This window comes from Pseudorasbora parva, chromosome 14 (assembly GCF_024679245.1).
Source record: "Pseudorasbora parva isolate DD20220531a chromosome 14, ASM2467924v1, whole genome shotgun sequence".
Classification (NCBI taxonomy): Eukaryota; Metazoa; Chordata; class Actinopteri; order Cypriniformes; family Gobionidae; genus Pseudorasbora; species Pseudorasbora parva.
The window spans coordinates 30,050,729-30,071,974 of NC_090185.1; the positions used below are offsets into that span (position 1 = coordinate 30,050,729).

Here is a 21,246-nt window from a genome sequence, read left to right on the forward strand (position 1 = left end):
ATAATAATAATAATAATAATAAAACATGAGCTCAGTAAAAAACATCAAAGATGGTGGATAATAATAATCATAAAATTAATATCAAAATATTAGCTCAGTAAAATAAACATCAAAGATGGTGAAAAATAATAATAATAAAAATAATAATATGAGCTCAGTAAAAAAAACATCAAAGATGGTGGATGATAATAATCATCATAATAATATAAAAATATTTGCTCAGTTAAAACCATCAAAGATGGATAATAATCATAATAATCACAATATTAAAAAACATAAAAATTGGTGGACAATAAGAAAAATAATTATAATAGTAATAATATAAAAAATATTAGCTCTGAAAAAAACATCAAAGATGGTGGATAATAATAATAATAATAATAATAATACATTATAAATAAAAATAATACAAAATATTAGATCAGTAAAAACATCAAATAGGATGGGTAATAATCATAATAATAAAATGAAAGTATGAGCTTTGTAAAAAAAAATGTCACAGTGAGATTTTTTTCAAATTTGTTTTAATACTGATAATATTGATTCAAAGTAGTTTAAAATAAGTTACATTATTTTTTAAATTAAACGATTTTAAATATATGTGATATATTGTCATTTTTAAGATTCACTGATATTTAATTCACAAACGTAATTTGTTTTTTTTTCATATAAATGATATAATTTCAATTTTCAAATAAACAGTTTTATGCATGTTTGCCTTACAGAATTTTGTTTTCTTTTCTTTTTTTTTGTTATTGATACATATATGAATGGTAGGACTTTTCTTTCATTCTTATCTTATCAAGAAAATGAATGCCTTGTTATTCTATATTTTTGTATATATATATGTTTATATACATCCTGCTTCCTGTCAAATATTATGCATCTTTCCTGTGTATGTAGACTGTTCTGAATCAGTCTGTTTATGAGGTTGATTTCAGTTTGGATGCTGCCTTTGAAAAAACTGCCGATGTAGGCAGCGAGGGAGCTCACTTCTGGAAAAGAGAAAGTGTCAAGTGTTTGTTGTCTTTATCAGAACAAATTCTAGCAGGAACGTCCTCTGCTCTGGTTTGGGTGCATTGACCATCTTTTAATGCGACTGTGTTCTTTTCTGCTTTTCCGTCTGGGGCAGAATAACAGCAGAATGACTGTTTTATATCTTCAATCTGTTAAATGGACAGAGTTTGTAGTCTAGAGTTTAACAGCCGGCGGCCCTTTGTTATCCCGTCCATGTTTGGCTTTTCTTCTGTTAATGCAATGTTTTCCCTCTCTTTCTTTTATAGATCACAGATGAAGGCATCTCTTTACCACTGAAAGGTATTTCTATGGAATAATCAGTTCTTTCTTTCTTTCTTTCTTTCTTTCTTTCTTTCTTTCTTTCTTTCTTTCTTTCTTTCTTTCTTTCTTTCTTTCTTTCTTTCTTTCTTTCTTTCTTTCTTTCTTTCTTTCTTTCTTTCTTTCTTTCTTTCTTTCTTTCAGAAAACAAATTGTAGGGATTAAGAAATGAGAAAGAACCTAGAAAGAAGACTGATCAACAAATCTTACATTTTAATTTTGTGCCATCTGAGTTGTTCCATAATCTCAGGGCTCAACAATAAGAATAACATTTATATTTATGTATACAACGTATGAAAAATAAATATTTTTTTGAAATAATAAAAACGTAAATATTAAATAATATAATACAATATAAAGCTACTTATAAAAGTATGTAATAATTATTTATTGTATTTATTATACTCATAATAATGAATTTAACATATTTAATGTATTATAACTTTAATAATATATTTATACCAAGTTGTATACATTTTTATTTAAATATATATATTAATATATTTTTTAATATATTATTTTAATTTAATATATTTAATATGTTTGTTGATATTTTCAAATTAATTTTAAATAATACATGTAAAATGTAATTGTTCAGTTTAATTTAAATTATTAAATAATTTAATATTAAATTAAATAATATATTTCCAACTAATTATACAATACCTTTTTAATGGATATTAAGTTATATATTTGATAATATATTTACACCTAATTGTATAAAATTGTTTTAAAATGATTATTAAATAATACATGTAAAAAACATAAATGTAAATGTTAAATAGTTCAGTAATTATTTGATAATATATTTACATTTAATTATATACAATTTAAAAATGTATAATACATTTAAAAACAATACAATCATAGTATTTATATAAAATAAATATTAAATAATACATGTAAAAATTATTTTAAGATTCTTACTGTAAATGTACATTTGTTTAATTTATTTAATAATATATTTAATAATGTATTTATATCTAACTATTTAATACTTCAAATTTAAGTTAACTGCTCTTTCTGAAGTCCATCAACAAGTTACTGGATGTTAAGGACTTTAATATAATGTGTGTGTGTGTGTGTGTGTATGTGTGGGCAAGAGCGCGTGACCATTTAAAGGACTAATTTATTCAGTCTGGTGTGCAATCTGGGAAGAGCGCTGAAAACTAGACTTGTCTAAACAGGTGTTTCACATTATATTGTACAACACATGCACCAAAGAAAAGACTTGGTGACTTGGTGTAATAATGATTTACAATTTTGACATCCAGTGAGCCTTTCTGATCATTTACACTGTATATAGTTTTTAGCAAAGACCGTGGCGAAGAAACGTAATTACACCTGTTTCGCTTATTGGATCAGCGTCCAGCCGACTCCAGAGTTATTTGACCCTTCACCCCTTTTTGTCCCAGGTGACAGCCCTCTTCAACTGTCTGTGACCCTTTCCCTGTCCCTCCTCTCGCTTAGTTTCACCGTTAAGACGGCTCAGATTAAAGCTCTATTTACGTGTGTGAGACAGAAGAAGAGCAGAGAACTTGTTTGTGTGACTTCAGTCACCCACCGTATTTAATGTGTTCAGTAAAGCACCTGTGTGTGTATAAGATGCTTATGAGGGTTTCAGACAAGTGTCTCTCTATTCTAAGCTTTCTAGGGTCTTTGTACATAAGCTACCCACTCGAGAGACAATACAACATCATTTGAACAAGGCCATCCTGCATCAAGTGCCAAATTGAGTATTTTATCAAGCCTTTGTGATGGGTTTTTGGCTTTTAGCTGTAAGCTTTGGCGTACATGTGCTAGAAGTCGCTGCCCGTTTAATTTGAGTAATGGGATATATATCTGACAAGACAAAATATGCTGTGGAACTTTAGGGTGCTTTCACACTTGGTTCGATTGTCTGGAACGAACCCGAGTTCGATTGCTCCCCCCCTCCCCCTGTCCCCGCTGGACTGTGTTCATATTACATTATTTGGGTCCGAACTGGGTTTCGTTTGCGTCATCAAAGCAGCAGCTGTTTACCCGGTTGCTTAGCAACGACAGCGAGCGTGAAGGCGGCGAAATGCATAATGTTGGTTTTGTTACCAAAGCTTCAGTACGTAATGACATTTGCAAAGAACGCCGAAGATGAGCAGAAATTAGATATAGACATACTCTGACAAACTACAGCTCTCTGCTTGCAGTATGTCAGTGACGCTCTTCAGGTAAGTGAGTGAAACACACACAAAACACACATTTGATTCAAATCATACGTCATTAATAACGGTTCACTTCCGCGATTTAGTGCGATTGCGTTTACATCAGCAGCGAACCATACCAGAGTTCACATGAACCAAAGCCCAGACCAGCTTTTTAAGCGGACTCGGGCACGGTTTGCGGGTGCGCGCCTGAGCTCGGAAGACCGCGTTCACATCATCCAAACCAACCGAACTCTGACGTCAATTGAACCCAGGTGCGCACCAAAGCGCTAGTGTGAAAGCACCCTAAGATCACTACAAATGGGCATTACAAACCAGAATGTTCCATTTTTCAAATTGCCTTTTGTTGTGGCCAGCCTAAGAGACACCTGTGCCATAATCATGCTCTCTAATCAGCATCTTGATATGCCACAACTGTGAGGTGGAGGATTATCTCAGCAAAGGAGAAGTGCTCACTAACACAGATTTAGACGGATAGGCTACACGTGTTGATGAGTCGACAGGTTTTTCCAGTCAGTTTGTGTCCTGTTTTCTTTAGTATTCCACTAAAGATTGGTTTAGTGGTTTTCTATAGGTTACATCGGCAGTTGATTCAGTTGAAGCAAGTAGGCATGTTTTGAGCGAATCATTGAATTTACTCAACAGTTTTGTTCTTACTTTTTATTAAAGCTTCATAATACTATATTTAAAATACTGTATTCAAAATATCTGTAACCGAAGTCAAATAATCCTGCTTGTTTCTTGTATTCGCAGGTGTGGATGGGGAGGGTGAGGTAGCCGTTAGCGTGTCGTGCTCTCAGCTACGCTTGTACGGCGTGTGGGATGGCGGACTGGCCCGTGACGGCAGTTTGTTATCGAGCACGGAAGAGCCCGCCCCTTCTCTCCTGTTCCTCGTGGTGTCGGATGCTCAAGCCAGGCTTCTTCAGAAAGAGCTGTCTGTGCTGCACACAGTACACACTTCAGGTGAGACTAACTGGAGATTTCTCAGTAAGGATCCACATGAGCTGTATGCTAAGCCCAACATATAAGCCGTCCATTTTCTGTAGTGGTCAGGAGGGGTCTGCGAACCGTTTTGGTTTCCGTGTGGATAATGTGCATACAGTGCATGCGCAAGGTGAATTGAGACAGAAGTGTCCACTAGGTGGCAATACTTCATAATGTCTAGTGTTGTGCAGTAAGGCAAGGCAAGGCAAGTTTATTTGTATAGCACATTTCATACCCAATGGCAATTCAAAGTGCTTTACATAGAAATTAATTAAAAGAGTGGTAACATACGCATGAGAAACAAGAAGTAGTAGTAGAAGAAGAAAGAACGATACAAAACATAGCAATCATTGTTTATGTTTTTTTTTTCCGTTCTAAATTATTTATTTGTATTTATGATACAAACATGAATGAACAAATAAATACAAATAAATAATAATAAATACATTTTTAAAATATATATATTTTATAAATATGCAAACATACCTATGACAACATGTTAGTGTTTTTATATATATATATATATATATATATATATATATATATATATATATATATAGCTTTATGATTGAACGAAATAAAATATAGAGATACTATTTTGTGAAAGTTGGTATTTAAAATAATCTTACATATTTAACAAACGATTCGATTGGCAGCGGCACTTCTAGAGACAAGGTTGCTCAGAACAAGGAGTTCTACCAATGCGGTATGAAGGTCGTGGGCAAAAAAAATCACGTGGCATACAATCTTTTGCATACGTGAATACCGTGAAGGTGTTTGCCAATTTTCAAGATGATCAGACTTAGGAGTCCCCTAATTAAACCGCTGTATGGCTTAGTGCGGTTTAGCAAACTGCAAAGGCTGTGATCGAATTAAATGGAAATGTGCGCTGCATGTTTCAGAATGAAGTGTGGCACGGTGTTCTTTTACTCGCAAACTGCTCATTATTCAATGTTTTCAGCGTCTCAAAACGGATCAGTTCACAGTAAATGTAAAAGGTTACTTATAACATGCATCTGGCAACGTTATAAGTTTTCATCTTTGCTAATTTGTGACGAGAAGCGCTTATAAACCAGCTTTCGTCAACAAAATTGAAACTGAGGGCTCCCTGTGGTTTTCTGCCAAAATAAAAGCTTGAAGTTTTGAAAATGAAGACATGAAGAAAGCTATAAATAAATAAAAATATACAGTGGAAAATTACACATGTATTATATTTTTGTATATTAAATATTTGTATCTAATAATATACATTATATGAATATAATATATTAAGTCATGCTTTTCATTATAAATAGTACAGCTTGATGAATGTGCTGATACAGTCTTTATTATGATTTATTAACAATAACATCAATAATTCAATAAATAACATTTGATACAATAAATGGATAAAATATATAATTTATTTTAAATAATATACACCGATCAGACATAATATAAAGGTGTGCTGTGGTATCTGGCATCAAGATGTTAGCGGCAGATCCTTTAAGTCCTGTAAATTGCATGGTGGGGTTGCTCCATGGATCTGACTTGTTTGTTATTCGCTCCTCACGTGCATCAATGAGCCTTGGCCGCCCATGACCATGACCCTGTCGCCGGTTTACCCCTGTTCCTTCCTTGGAGCACTTTTGATGGATTTTGACCACTGCAGACCGGGAACACCCCACAAGAGCTGCAGTTTTGGAGATCCTCTGACCCAGACATCTAGCATCACATTTTGTCAAACTCACTCCAATCCTAAGGCCGTGTGTCCACCAAAGTGTTTTTTCACATTGCTGGCTGGCGTTTTCAATGAGAGCGCCGCGTTTTTAGAACGCCTGGAGCGCAACGAAGCGCTGAGCGAGTATTTCATGCTCAAGCGCTGAGCGCTCAGCGTTTTTTACTGGTCGCCGAGAGTTGAACAATTTTCAACTTTGAGTAAAACGCAGCGCTCATCACTGTCACTCTTCACTTAGCTGTCCAATCACAGTGGAGGAGGGGCGGGACTAATACTGCAGACCAACCGCCACATTCTGGGTGTCGTCATCAGATGAAAACAAGCAATAATAATGAAACAAAATGATTTAAAACAAAAGCCAGAGCAAATACTTTACATTGGATCTGGAATTTTTTATAGAATCAATACATGAACAAACTACTTGTGAAATTATTAAGACTTCCGTGGATTTTCCATATCATAACAAGCTCTCAAGCGCTCACAGCGAGGCGTTTTCAGCAGAGCGCCTAGCATTTTCTGCTGGCTAAAAACGCTTTGGTGGGGACACGGCCTTATGCTTGCCCATTTTTCCTGCTTCTAACACATCAACTTTGAGGACAAAATGTTAACTTGCTGCCTAATATGTCCCACCCACTAATAGGTGCCGTGATGAAGAGATAATCAGAGTTATTCACTTCACTTGACAGTGGTCATATTGTTATGCCTTATCTGTGTGTATAAAATAAATATATTACAATATATATTTTCCTAGCGTTAGTCCCACTCATTTGCAGGGTCTGCTTTCATCGGAATAATCCACGCACACGCTTGGATTTGGCACAGGTTTTACATGTATTAATGATAATAATAACATTGAAATGCTCCAAAATCATGCTCCTCGTTACTGTATATTAAACATTTAACCCTATTTTCTAATTGGCTGTGATTCTCACCATGTGTTCTGTTCACACAGACAAACCAATCTCCACTCACTATACACATTATACACACACCGTTGATCTCCGTAATGAGAGCGCAGTCAGTTTTAATGGCACCATGCGGTTATCGAAGCAGTCGAAGCTTGTGTGACGAGCCGTCAAACAGTATTAAAGCATTAACATACAGGCATTACCTGCAGTGTGTGTGTGTGTGTGTATGTGTGTGTGTGTGTGTGTGATCGGCGCCCATTGAAAGATTAATTCACTCAGTCTGGTGCTCATGTGTTTGCTGTTCTATTATGTAGCGTGTATGTGCGTTAGGAAAGGGTGGAAAGCTTCTTCTTTTTTTTCTTCAATTAATTTTGCCCACCCAGCGAGCATTTCTAGATGGATCATCCACCATCTGATCCGAGTTAAATGCTGCAGACAAACAAATCAAATGACACAAACTCAATTCATAAAAAGAAATGAAGATGTGGTTTATGTTGTTCTGTTCTTTTTCCAGGACAGGCCTGTCCTTTTGTCCTGCTGGTGCTGACTGGTCAGTTGGAGGATCTTCAGGCGGCCATGTTGGCGTCTCTCATGGACGTGATTGGGCTGAGATACGGTCAGGGCACTTTGAGTAACGCTCTGTCCTGGGCGGATGGGCGGAATCGGCTTCATTGTCACCCAAGGGGCGAACACCTCCTCTCGCTGCTGGGACAAAACGTGACGGACGCTGGACAAGACACCGCAACGGTCAGTTCACGAATCTGTCTGTCTGTCCAATGCATTCATTGCTTTGGTGGTCCATCCCATCCATCTAATATATTCCATCCAGCCATTATTTTATCCATCCATCCATCCGTACTTTGATTTCTTTGCCTATCCATCTATTCTTTTATCCATCCTGTCTGTCCATACATCCATTAATCCATCCATCCATCGTTTTATCCATCATTTCATCCATTCTTTAATCCGAACACCGATTTCATTGTCTGTCTATCCATCCATCCATTTGTCCATATATTCATCTATTCCTCTGTTCATTCATACATCTATACTTTAGTCTGCCCATCTGTCTGTACATCCATCTGTTCTTGTTTTTTCCATCCATCCTTCATTTTCTTTCACTCATTATTCATTTTTGCCATCCATCCATCCTGTCTATCTATTATTTGGTTTGTCCGTCCATCCGTTTCTTTTTCTGTCTGTCCATCCATTTGTTATTTTTCTGTCCATCCATTTTTTCATCCTTAATCCATTCTTTTGTCCGTTCTTTAGCTTCCCTTCTGCCTGTCCATCCATCCATCTGTCCATCCATCCATTTGTTTTTTCATGCATGCGTCCATCCTTTAGTCTGTCCTTCCATCCCTTCCTTTGTCTGTCCATCATCCATCCTTCCATCCATCCATTATCCATATATTCATCTATTCCTTTGTTCATGCATACGTCTGTCCTTCTGTCTGTCCTTCCATCCCTTCCTTTGTCTGTCCATCATCCATTCTTCTGTTTCTTTCATATATTATACATCCATCCATCCATCATTCCATCCATCCATCCATTTCATTATCCATATATTCATCTATTTTGTATATATTCATCATTTTTTTTCTGTCTGTCCATCCATTTGTTACTTTTTCTGTCCATCCATTATTTTTTTCATCCTTAACCTAAATCCTTAATTTTTAATCCTTAACCATTATTTTGTCCGTTCTTTAGCATGTCCTTCTGCCTGTCCATCCATTCATCCATTTCTTTGTCTGTATATTTTAGGGCTGCACGATTAATCGAAATCGAACCGCAATCGCGATTTGGCTTGTGTGCGATTATGAAAGCTCAAAGGCTGCGATTTTAATTAAATAAATAAATGCCCAGTGTGTCAGCGAAGAGCGGCTCTGTGATAAACGCTGCTCCGTCTGAAAGACTGCGAGTTTGAGTCCCTTATAACGTGCGTTTGAAAAAGCAACACGAGTCAAACATCTTTACAAACTAGTGAAGCGATCATAAACCTGTTCAACAAAAGACAACGTTTAATAACATGTTTTACCTCACTTCATATCGTCAGTCGAGTGTGTGTGTGAGCTGATGTGGCTTCTCATCTGAGTGAGGCAGATGATGCATTATTTTATAGCATTCTATGTCAATCAGCACTGCATTATAATATACTTTATTATTATGAAAATACCCTTGACGGCTTGAAGAACTCAAATACACCATATTTTGCTGCAGTCTTGTTTATTGTCGTCATGTTTAATCAAAGCGTCTCTATCTTCTGTTTAAACCGCGTTAGCTCCACATCATGGTGGATTTCCTGAAAACTAACGTCAATTACTTCTCTGAGGCAAATGTGGCGGTTTCCGCTCGAGGGCGCCCTCTGGCTTTCAGTATGAATTAAAAACTTGTGGGTAATCAATAATAAGAAAATAATGCTTAATACATTTAAAAACTTAATAAACTTTAAAAATTATAAATTTGTTGGACAATCCATGTTTTTCTTCAATGTACAGGAGTTTTTTCCTCCACAGTGGATGCACAAGAGGTTCATATTTCATATTAAAGACAGACTTTAAGAATAATTCCTTAGGCTTAGACCTTTCTAATGTTTTTTAGTCATAGGCTGTCTGCATATTAATAGGTAACCCAGCAGTTTTTCTTTCTTTTGTAAAATAAGTTTTCTGTAAAATATTACAAAAATAATAATAATTATTAGTATTATATTGTTATATTTATTCTGACGTACTCTTTTTTATTTGTAATTATGAAAATGTTATTGTAATGGTAATATTTCTTATTTAAAAAAATATTTTTAGCAGTAATAATTATCATTATTATTATTAGTCACATTAATATAAAAACACAAAATGTTATATACACACACTTTTCATGTGTAAAAAATTATAATAACAATAATCGCATTTTAAATCGCAATCGCAATTTTACCCAGAATAATCGCAATTATATATTTTCACCAAATCGTGCAGCCCTAGTATATTTATATTTTCCTTTATCCATCCATCCATTTCATTATCCATATATTCATCTATTCCTTTGTTCATGCATACATACATCCTTTAGTCTGTCCTTATGTCTGTCAGTCCTTCCATCCCTTCCTTTGTCTGTCCATCTTGCATTCTTCTGTTTCTTTCATATATCATCCATCCATCCATTTATTTTTTCATGCATGCATCCATCCTTTAGTCTGTCCTTCCATCCCTTCCTTTGTCTGTCCATCATCCATCCTTTAGTCTGTCCTTCCATCCCTTCCTTTGTCTGTCCATCATCCATCCTTTAGTCTGTCCTTCCATCCCTTCCTTTGTCTGTCCATCATCCATCCTTTAGTCTGTCCTTCCATCCCTTCCTTTGTCTGTCCATCATCCATCCTTTAGTCTGTCCTTCCATCCCTTCCTTTGTCTGTCCATCATCCATCCTTTAGTCTGTCCTTCCATCCCTTCCTTTGTCTGTCCATCATCCATCCTTTAGTCTGTCCTTCCATCCCTTCCTTTGTCTGTCCATCATCCATCCTTCAGTTTCTTTCATCCATCCATCCATCCATCCATCCATCCATCCATCCATCCATCCATTTTATCATTATTCCATTCTTTATTCCATCCATCTATTAATTTATCCATCCGACCTTCAATTTCTTTGTCCATTCATCCTTCATTTCCTCCATCTATCCATTCCTTTGCCCCGCTCCATTGCTTCCTCTTACAGTGTGCAATGGGTTGGCCAGATATTGGCAGGAACTCATTGCAGGCATGATAGAGGCACCAGAGAAATTATACGGCCCAATATAAGAGCAGGAGTGAGGTTAGCCATGGTCCATGGAGGCTGTATTGGTGTGCAGATATGAGACGGAGAAGGAAAGTTGGCTGCTTTTATGGATAGTAGCTGAGCAGTTCCCTCTCTCTCGGGTTCTGTGGAAGTGGCCATTGTGTCACTCTCTCCAGAGTCTTTATGACATGGGTGGGGGCTCATGACTGCTGCATTTTGGGGGTCCTACAACTTTAGTACGTATAGGTCTTTTTTGGGGGCAACATCTGCATGTGTGGGCGTCAGGACTCTTGGGGCATGACACGTTTCTTTCTTATTCAGTTTTGATGGTGCCAGCTGGCAGCGATGGAAGTAGGCCACCTCAGACGCGTTCTCCTTACTTTCCTTTCTTGCGTTTTATGATCTGGCTCAGCGCTCAGCAGAAATGAAGCCGGCTATCCGCCCTAAACAGGCAGCACATGGCGTCGCTCTTCTCACTTTTCATTTTCCTTTTTCTGAACCCATATCACCCAGTCCACTGCCACTTTGAGTATATCATGTTTGCCCTCTTTACATTTTCCCAAACATTATTTACAATCCTCTTTTCAACAAAATCCAATGTCATTTGCATGCTTGAGTGGAAACCGTAGCCGCTGAGAAGGTCAGTAGTTTCGGGTACTCCAACCACAGGCGTTTGGAGTATCACCAACTCTTTTGATTCTGATCTGACCTTCACTTATCCCCAACAGGAGAACGCGAGTGGGACCAGTAGCTGGTTTAAAGAGCCGACAGTCAGGAGACCACTCCGGAGCAACAGCCGACAACAGAGCTTACCTCGCAGGTACTGTTGATGTGTAATGCCAGATATCCCGAATATGATACTGTACCCCTTTTCTAAAACATAAAGACAGCTATATATTTAAATGAATTCAGGCTCATTTATACAATTCAGCAAATGTGATATAGTGCTGTTGTGATGCATTTAGTAGGTCAGCCTGTAAGTTTGGATCTCCCTGGTTCCCTTGACATGACACATTCTTTTTTTTTCCTTGTATGATAAGGATTTAATTCAGTTAAATAATTGACCCAACTGGTTAAATAACTTGGACAGAAAGCAAACATATTCATACATATAGATTGGACCAGTTGCATTAGTTTGGGCTTGGACTGCCTGTTTATCCTCACAATGGCAGACGAGGAAGTGTTGAAAACTTGTTTTGACTTGCCACAATTCAATTTGGTGCCATTAGAGGTGCAGACATGACACATTTCACCTTTAATTTCTTTTCTGAAAGCAATGATTAAGTCATAAGCTCAGTAGCTGGAACCCAAACGTTGACGTTCCCTGGCCCTTTTGAGAGGTTTCCATACCACTAACTTTCCATCAAGTTGTTGAAGTTTCCATACAGGCAGTGAAATTAAGATTTAATTTGTAAGTCAATATTGATATGTCATGATTAGCAAGGAGGATTGTATTTTTGGAAGCTGAAGTTACATTTTCTATGAGTAGCTTGTTTGAAAATTTTCCACCAGGCTGATCCAGTACCCACCTCCCCCCTCCAAGGGCGGCATTACAGTGACAACCGAGGACCTGGAGTGCCTCAAGGATGGCGAGTTTCTCAATGACGTCATCATCGACTTCTACCTCAAGTGAGTCCAATGGTACTTCTGAGCTTGTGAAATGTGATGCAATATTTTCCCTTATCCTAATTTTAAATTACTCCCTTCAGGTACCTTCTGTTGGAAAGAGCTGACAAAGATGTGGCTGAAAGATCTCACATCTTCAGCAGCTTCTTCTACAAACAACTTACACGAAAAGACACTAGCTGCCCGGAGGAGACCGGCAGCACGTAAGAAATCACTCGGAGACTTTTTTACAGTCTTTGATTTCCAGCAAGATTCACTAAAGGAATTTTTTAATTTTGGGCGTATTGTCGCTTTAAATCCTTAAAGAGACAGTACACCCCAAAAATGTGTTCCTTTAGTGAATTTTGTTATAAATGTATTGCTAATTTGCGTGTTTCATCCTGATGGGAATGTCTATGTGCTGTTTTCCCACAGAGCCTCGCACAGACGACATCAGAGAGTGAGAACTTGGACACGTCACGTGGACATCTTTAGCAAGGACTACCTTTTTATACCCGTTAATCACGAGTAAGTGTGGAATTTAAATTTAAAACACAGATGAACGATTCAGGTTAGCAACAAATATTGGGTAACATTTTTTTATATATATTAGGGATGCCACAATACTCAATATAATATTGAACCGTTTGGTACGGCATTCACGGTTCAATACGCGCTGGTGAATTGCGTTTTTTCCGGTTTTGCCTTTAATTAATTATTTCCATTTCTCTCTGTTTGAAATATTTATCTCCGTTTGGAGTTTATTTCGGCTCTGTTTGAGTGTGCCTGTGAGTCTATGCGCTGATGTGAGCAAATATCCAATCATATGCACTAAAGTTAAGGGGTGTTAGCTGCATTTCAAAGCCTTGCCAGTTAAACATTTAATTTGCGTGCTTATGCACTGTTTTGCATTGAGCGCGCGCCGCACACTAAACGTCTGTCAAACACACGTGATTACTGGACAGTCTTACTGCACTAATACTGTCAAATACACACAAGGTTCACATTTATAAACACAGCCAGTTGTTTAAAGTGAAAGTAAAATCGTGTGCGTCTATATACGAGATGTGAGCAGGTCTTCAATTGACCGCAGCGCAGCCTAGTGAACACACTGGCCCTCATTTATCAATCTTGCGTAGAAACTGATGTATATGTTGGTGTAAGATTATGCTTACACTCCTCTCACTGCCTGATTAATGAAACTGTGCGTACCTCTGCAATACTTGCCCTTGATAAATCCCGCGGCTGAAAACGATCGTCATTAGAATAACACGCCCCTATATATTCAAGTCTCTGCCTCCCGCACGCCCTCATTTTACGCCATGGACACACGAAAGGCGGCAAAGAAGCGAAACTTCTCCGACGTGGAGATCGGGCGCGCTCAATCATCTCACTAGTCCACTAGTCAGGGCACTGATTAGGACATAAGTCAATGGGCTGACTCAGTGCTCTGACTACTGAACTAGTGAGATGATTGAGACGCGTGCCATCGAGACCATCACCAGGGAAGTGGGAAAAAAAAAACGAAATGGTTTTATTTAAGAGTATAAAGAGTGGGAATAAAGGCACCCACAAAAACAAAATATGGACCCAAATTACGAGTACTCTTAATAATGTGGGGGTTGAGAAGCGCACTCCAGCAGTTTAAATAGCTGTTTGGATGATAAATTACCATCACTGCATTATTTTACAGCACGTTTTGAAAAAATTAGCATTTAATTTCGTATCACGGCATGTAGTGGGGTGTACGACAGTGATGATGATGTGATGTGGAATACCATTCATTCACATTAATAATTACATGACAATTTGTAAGATTCTTATTATTCTTATTCTTATTATTATTATTAGGCCTATTATTCTTAATGACGCTTGTTATTTAGAAGAAGAATGTAGTTTTTATTGATTTTATTATTATTTAAAAGAAGAAGGTCATTTTTATTATTTTGTCAGTCTGAATTATTTTAGTCCCAGTCCGTGCGCAGCTGCCGGGCCAGGCACACAAATTAAACATTGACGTTCATGTTGCACAAAAATAAACACTGAATGTTGTTGTTGTGGTTTTTAACAGTGGGTCATAATATAGCATATCTTGTCAGTGCGTTTTGTGGTGTTATAGGAATTGTTTTTCTGCGCATTTTCCCACTAACTCAAACGTGCGTACACCACCTCCTGAGCTGGCGTAGGATTTGAGCGTGCCGTACGCCAACGTCCATATTGATAAATCTCAAAGTCACCGTGGGTTTGGGTGTACGCAAGGTGTACGCTGGAAATTTGGTGTACGCACTTTTGATAAATGAGGGCCACTGTCCTTAAAGGGACAGTTCACCTCTAAAATTATTTTAATAAAAAAAAAACAAGACCTTTAATACAGTAGCTTTTAATCAATGTTGTATATTGAAGACTATAGTTTTAATTTTAGCCAACATTTATTCATTCAAATTCATACTTAAATACTACTGTACAGCTGCCACTGTAAATCTTTATATATATATATTTATTTTATATTATACAATACACTAGAAATGTGTATAAGGGTTTTTTAAAGTAAAGTTTTAAGTTTAAGTAAGGGTTTTCAAGTCTTTTAAGTAAAATAAAGAAAGAGTATTGCAATAAAAACATTTTCTCCTCAACCTTTTTCTGTTCCTGTCGCCTAAGAATAGAAGAGCAAAAAAAAATGAACCGAACCCAAAAAACGTGGTTAAAAAGGTATGTATTCAACCGTGGACTAGCTGTATTTTTTCATCCCTAATATATATATTATATTATTGTATAATATTGTATAAAAAATAAATAAATAAAAATAAAAAAAAAATAAAAAAAATAAAAAAAATATATATATATATATATATATACACACAAACTGGTCAAAAGTTTGGGGGATTTAAGATATGTTTGAAAGAAGTATCTTATATTTATACGCAGCTATATTGTGAAATAATATTATAATTTAAAATAGCTTTTTTCTATTTTAAAATGTAATTAATTCCTGTGATCAAAGCTGAATTTTCAGCATTACTTTTGATTCAGCGTCACATGATCCTTCAGAAATCATTCCAATAAGATGATTTAATGTTGAAAACACAGCTTAATTTATTTGTGGAAACCGTGTTACGTTCTCTTTAGGATTCTTTGATGAATAGAAAGTTTAAAAGAACAGGATTTATATGAAATAAATCCTTTGTAACATTATAAATGTTCACTTTTGATCAAATGAATGTGTCTTTGTTGAAAACAAATACTAATATACTTTAACTCCTCCTAAACTTCTGAACAGTAGTGTGTTTATGATGTTTATTGATGATCGGTATTTCCAGCCTCATCTGTGATGCGTAAAACTTGTTGTTTTGGAACGGAGCTAATTCTCAACAAGTAAAATAAGACCAAACGAATCGAGACCGTCAAACTGTACTTTCAACATCAGAGCGTTGCGCAAGTAGTTACGACATCTCAGCCACACGTTACAGACTGTTCTTTTGTTTTTATGACCAAACCGATCGAGGAATCTCCGTGTAGATGTTCATTGTAGTTTGATATCCGAGGACTGCAGAGGATGTCGGATTGTGCTTTATGGACGAGAGGATAAATCACTGAAACAAGGTCAAACAAGTCTGCAATGCCAAGCTGAGAGAGGGAACAGGGAATGGTGGTTCTCCATGTTCTCATAAAAACAAATTGGCACATTAGGACATTCACTGAAACATGTACATGCGCTCGATCGCACAGTACAGCATGGCACAGATGATTCACAAGCTAGAGAATGTCCTGTACTAAAACTGGGTGATATAGAAAATATTCACTGTATTTTCACAATGATTTTGCTGGTGAGTTGAATTTAAGCAACATTGTGAGAGTTCATATTTTAATACACTTTTATGTGGGAAATACGAGCATTTCATTAGATTAGTGTCATGCTTTTTAGCCATTTCAGAGCAGATGCATAAATATAATGGTTATATTGAATAACATCAAAAGCAGATTTCTTAGTTTTTTTAAGCAGTATCAGTATCCAGTCCTACTGCTACAGGATGTTTTTGGCAATGGAAACAAGGCTTTATCACAGATCACTGACTTCCACTTCCTCTGCTGTTTTCATGCTCTGTTTACTGTCTGTCCAGAGCTCACTGGTACCTCGTGGTGATCTGTTTTCCCGGTCTGGAACGGACTCAGTACGTACAGTGGAAAGACAAAGGCCCTGTGTCCCGGGATGGGAGCCAGAAAGCGAGCTCAGCAGGGGAATGTCAAAGAGGTAGCACTCACACTTTAAAATGAAGTTTTGATTTGTATTGATTTATTTATTTAACCAGGTTGAAGTTGAATTGATTATTCAATGTGATTTATGCTATTAACTTTTATTTTGAATCTTTTTTTAATTACAATAGCTTTGGTAACACAGTTCAAAGGCTGAGGTTGATGAATGCATTTAACTCTACACTTTTGTGTAAGAAAATCATTTTATTTGAAAATACAGTATGTATATAATATATATATATATATATATATATATATATATATATATATATATATATATATATATATATATATATACATATACATATAATTTTTTTATATAAATACTGTATTTTCAAATAAAATGATTTTCTTACACAAAAGTGTAGAGTGAAATGTGTGTGTGTATATATATATATATATATATTATTATTATTATTATTATTATTATTATTTTTATTTTTTTAAATGAGTATTTACTAGTTGTAACATTTACAAAATATGATTGAATATTTAAGTTATTTATTTCAGATGTTACTTCTTAGGTCACAATTTTAGAGACAATGAAACAGTAACAGGGTTGTGTGTGTGTGCGTGTGTATAAATGTACAGTATGTGTGTAAAAATGGGATAATAGTTCCTGCAGTGAATTCTATAAAATAATTATACAATAATAGTTTATGCCATGTTGTCTCATAATTAATTATTTTTGAAGTTATTCTCTATCAGTCTGATTAGAGCGGCATAAATTGGAAAATATTTGAGTTTTAAAATAGAGATCACAATTCTCCCATGATTCTGAACAGACACCTAAACAAAACAATGTGATTTACTAGATTTTCGGACAAAATGTTAATTGCTAGACTGGGTAAACCCAGCCCGGACCGCCTGCGATTTGATTTCGCCCTGCAGCTCGGGCTGGAAACCTGTACATTCTTTTGTGAGCTGAATGGAAATAACGGTACTGTGATTCTACATTTAGAACGGAGATCACGTGGGTGTTTGTATCGAGATCATGGTCTTTTAATGAGTAGTTGTGTACCTCTAAGTCTGATGTTTTTGTTTTTTGGTAACACTTTACAATAAGGTTCATTAGTTAACATGAATTAATAATGAACTGCTCTTTTAAAGCATTTATTAATATTTAGAAATGTCTATCTATCTATTTGTTAATTTCAACATTTACTGGGTTCTAGGACTTTTTTGTTAAAATATTTTGCTAAACAGGTTTAATAGTTCTCACTCCAAAGAAAATGTGTGCCCTTATCTACTGGGAAACCAATTTGACACAACTATTTTTTTATTTTTGTAATTCCAGAAAATTCACAGCTGCCAAAAGGAAACGGATTGAAACTTAATGAGTCGAGATCACAAAACCTACCGGTAATCTCACTACACAAACATTTTAAATACTTACAGAGATGGTTATTATCATATAATCTTTGGATAGACGTTACAGTTTGTACAGTTAAATAGCATGAAGGGGTCTGATGGGTCTTCATGTGTTTTTAGGACTGCACAGCACACAGCTGCACAAGAGAGAACGTCTGCAGGAGGTAAAAACAGCCTTCAATATTCAATCTCTTGATCTTCATCTGATATGCAGCAACATTAGGGTGGGGCCAAATACTTCTTCATGACGCTGTATGCGCCTGATGTGTTAAAAGAAGGCTCCACAGGTGAGATGGTTTCCTGATCCCGTTATCTGATCCGCTGTTTGTCTTTTTCTTTGTTTGAACCTCAGGCCCTGTATCCTGGTCATGGACTCTCTAAAGCTGTCTTACCACCAGCGGATCTATTTACTGTTACGCGAGTGAGTCTTTCACCATATGCAATTACGGTTTAGTTGATGTTTAACTGTGTTTAGGCTAGTACTGCATGATATTGTAAAAAAACTGACAATGTGTGTGAGTGTGTTTCTCTGCTATATAAATATACATTTTCACTAGGTATCAGGGACTTGAATAGCTATATGTGGAAATAATCATTCATAATAGAGTGTATATATATATATATATATATATATATATATATATATATATATATATATATATACATATATATATATATATATTAGGGGTGTAACGATACGCATATTCGTATTGAACCGTTCGTTATGAGGCTTTCGGTTCGGTACGTGGTACGCATTATGTACCGAGCGGTTCTTGGACTAATTAATTACATTTGGAAAATGTGTGAAATATAATGTTATGCGTTCAACAAGGTAGCCCAATTACCAAAACAATATAACCGGCAATCCCCCTGACACCCCTGAAGAAAGAAAAAAAACACCAAATATGTTTATGTTGGGCTACTCAGTTAGGCGCTCGCTCACTCAGTAAGTTAGGCGTTGAATGCTCGTTGCAAAATGGCTATTGCGATCCTCCAATAACCAACAGGTCTGGTGTTTGGGTGCACTTTGGATTCCCTGTAAGCTATGATGGTGATGGCAAGAGAGAGGTGGATAATAAAACAACGGTATGTCACCTTTGCTACATGACAATAGGGTACAGCAGAGGTAATAAGTCATGTCATGTCAATTCATACATGTCAATTCATTTACGCCGACAACAAGACGATAAAAAGGAGAAACAGCCACAAACTATCCCCGCAGCATTCAGACAGACATTTCCAACTGATTCAAATGGCAAAAGACATCACCGTGGCTATTGGTCCTTTTATAGCCATGGATATGAGACCTTACTCTGTAGTGTAAAACTCAGGTTTTAAGAACATGCTTAAAGTAATTGAGCCCTGTTGCAATGTTCCTTCACGAGCCCATTTCAGCCAGACCGTAATTCCTGCTTTGTACCAAAAAACAAAAGCCCAAATAGAGAACCAATTGGCCATGGCAATAGTGGTTGCTCTGACAGCAGACGGCTGGACGTCAAGGGCTACACAAAGCTACCCGACTTTAACGGCACTTTACATTACCGATGAATGGGAGCTGAACAGCCACGTTCTTCAGACACGCCCCTTGAGAGTCACACAAGTGAGGATTTGGGCAAAGGGATGAAAGTAGAAGCAGTAGAAGTGTGGAGAGAGCTAATGTAACTATTCCTGTAACTACATAGAAGATGGGTAAAGTATAGCTCCATCATTGTTCAATGTAAAAAATAAAAAAAAACATACTTTGTTAGTTTTAATAAATAAAAAGCATTTTTAAAAAGGAAATTTATCAGCCAATTTTTTTTTCTTTTTGCTGTATCTAAAACGTACCGAACAGTGACAACAGTGTATCATTTCAAACCGAACCGGGAATTTTGAGAACCGTTACACCCCTTATATATACACATACATACATACATACATACATAAATACACATATATATATATATATATATATATATATATATATATATACATATATACATACATACATACATACATACATACATACATACACACACACACACACACACACACACACACACACACACACACACACACACACACACACACACATATTGCGATATTGAATTTATTTTGATGTATCGTGCAGCCCTGGACACGTGTCATTGTATTCACTCATGTCAGAGAACTAATTGTGCCTTCATACTACATCCCTGTGATTTACCTCTGAATGGGACCTGGACTCATCCCTCAGGTACCTGCAGGTGGAATGGGAGGTTCGGAAAGGAAGCCCTCGAGCGTTTACCAGTGAGAGCATTAGCGGGAGTCTCTGCAGGGTCCCGCTGCAGGACAACAGCAGCGACTGTGGCCTGTACCTGCTGCAGTACGTGGAGAGCTTCCTGCAGGTACCTACATACTGAGTTGATTGCAAAATGTTGGCTTTCTCCCGATTCCTCATCTACCATGGTGCTTTTTGTACCGGGTCAGTGCTTTTTAGTTCCCTCTGTGCTAAATGTCAGAGTAGTCTAACTTTACAGCACTAAAGAAACATTGGTCATTCAAGTTGCCTGACATTTTGCGGTCAGCCGTTCAGTGGGATTTTCAGTAAAGTAAGTAAGAGATTGGGATCTCAGGAACTCAAGTTACATCTGTTTCGTTTGCAGCCTTGAGTCCCAATTCGTACTAAAGAGCATACTGCACTAGAAATTTTAAACTACATACTTTTTTAGTATGAATTGAGTTGATGCAGCAGTATTTGTCTGTAGCAGTATTTGATGCAGCCTACTCAGCGCTGCTTTGTTGTTTCTCCTCTCAGAATCCAGTGGTTCACTTTGATCTCCCGCTGCGATTGGAGCATTGGTTTCCACGGAATCAGGTGCGCCGGAAGAGGGAGGAGCTTCGGGAGCTGGTGCTGCAGCTCTACCGGAGGCAAGGGGGCGGGGCTGAGCAGAGCGTCAAATGAAAACAGCGGGGAAATGTCCTGTCAGTAAACAAACAACTAGGGCCTTTCGTGTACCTTGTTTGTTTTCTACTGATTAAAAGATAAAGGATATATTTATAATTTAACTTTGTATTTATTTGTATTAAAAGGGCTTTTAAACGTGACTTATATTTCATCTGTTTTATTGATTTCTGTACAAAAATGTAGTTT

The 21,246-nt window shown here is 36.7% G+C and overlaps 1 protein-coding gene across 2 annotated transcripts in view; it reads left to right on the plus strand.

Moving 5' to 3' along the window:
- Nucleotides 1-21,246, plus strand: part of senp7b (SUMO specific peptidase 7b) — a 41,901-nt gene extending 20,655 nt beyond the window's left edge. For both annotated transcript variants that reach the window (XM_067416185.1, XM_067416186.1), the window contains exons 10-22: nt 1,284-1,317; nt 4,287-4,496; nt 7,657-7,889; nt 11,636-11,727; nt 12,420-12,536; nt 12,617-12,736; nt 12,948-13,040; nt 16,631-16,761; nt 18,061-18,125; nt 18,255-18,298; nt 18,487-18,555; nt 20,350-20,500; nt 20,911-21,246. In XM_067416185.1, coding sequence (XP_067272286.1) covers nt 1,284-1,317; nt 4,287-4,496; nt 7,657-7,889; nt 11,636-11,727; nt 12,420-12,536; nt 12,617-12,736; nt 12,948-13,040; nt 16,631-16,761; nt 18,061-18,125; nt 18,255-18,298; nt 18,487-18,555; nt 20,350-20,500; nt 20,911-21,057 — 1,506 coding nt within the window. In that variant the 3' untranslated portion in view covers nt 21,058-21,246. The remainder of the gene's footprint in view (nt 1-1,283; nt 1,318-4,286; nt 4,497-7,656; nt 7,890-11,635; nt 11,728-12,419; nt 12,537-12,616; nt 12,737-12,947; nt 13,041-16,630; nt 16,762-18,060; nt 18,126-18,254; nt 18,299-18,486; nt 18,556-20,349; nt 20,501-20,910) is intronic.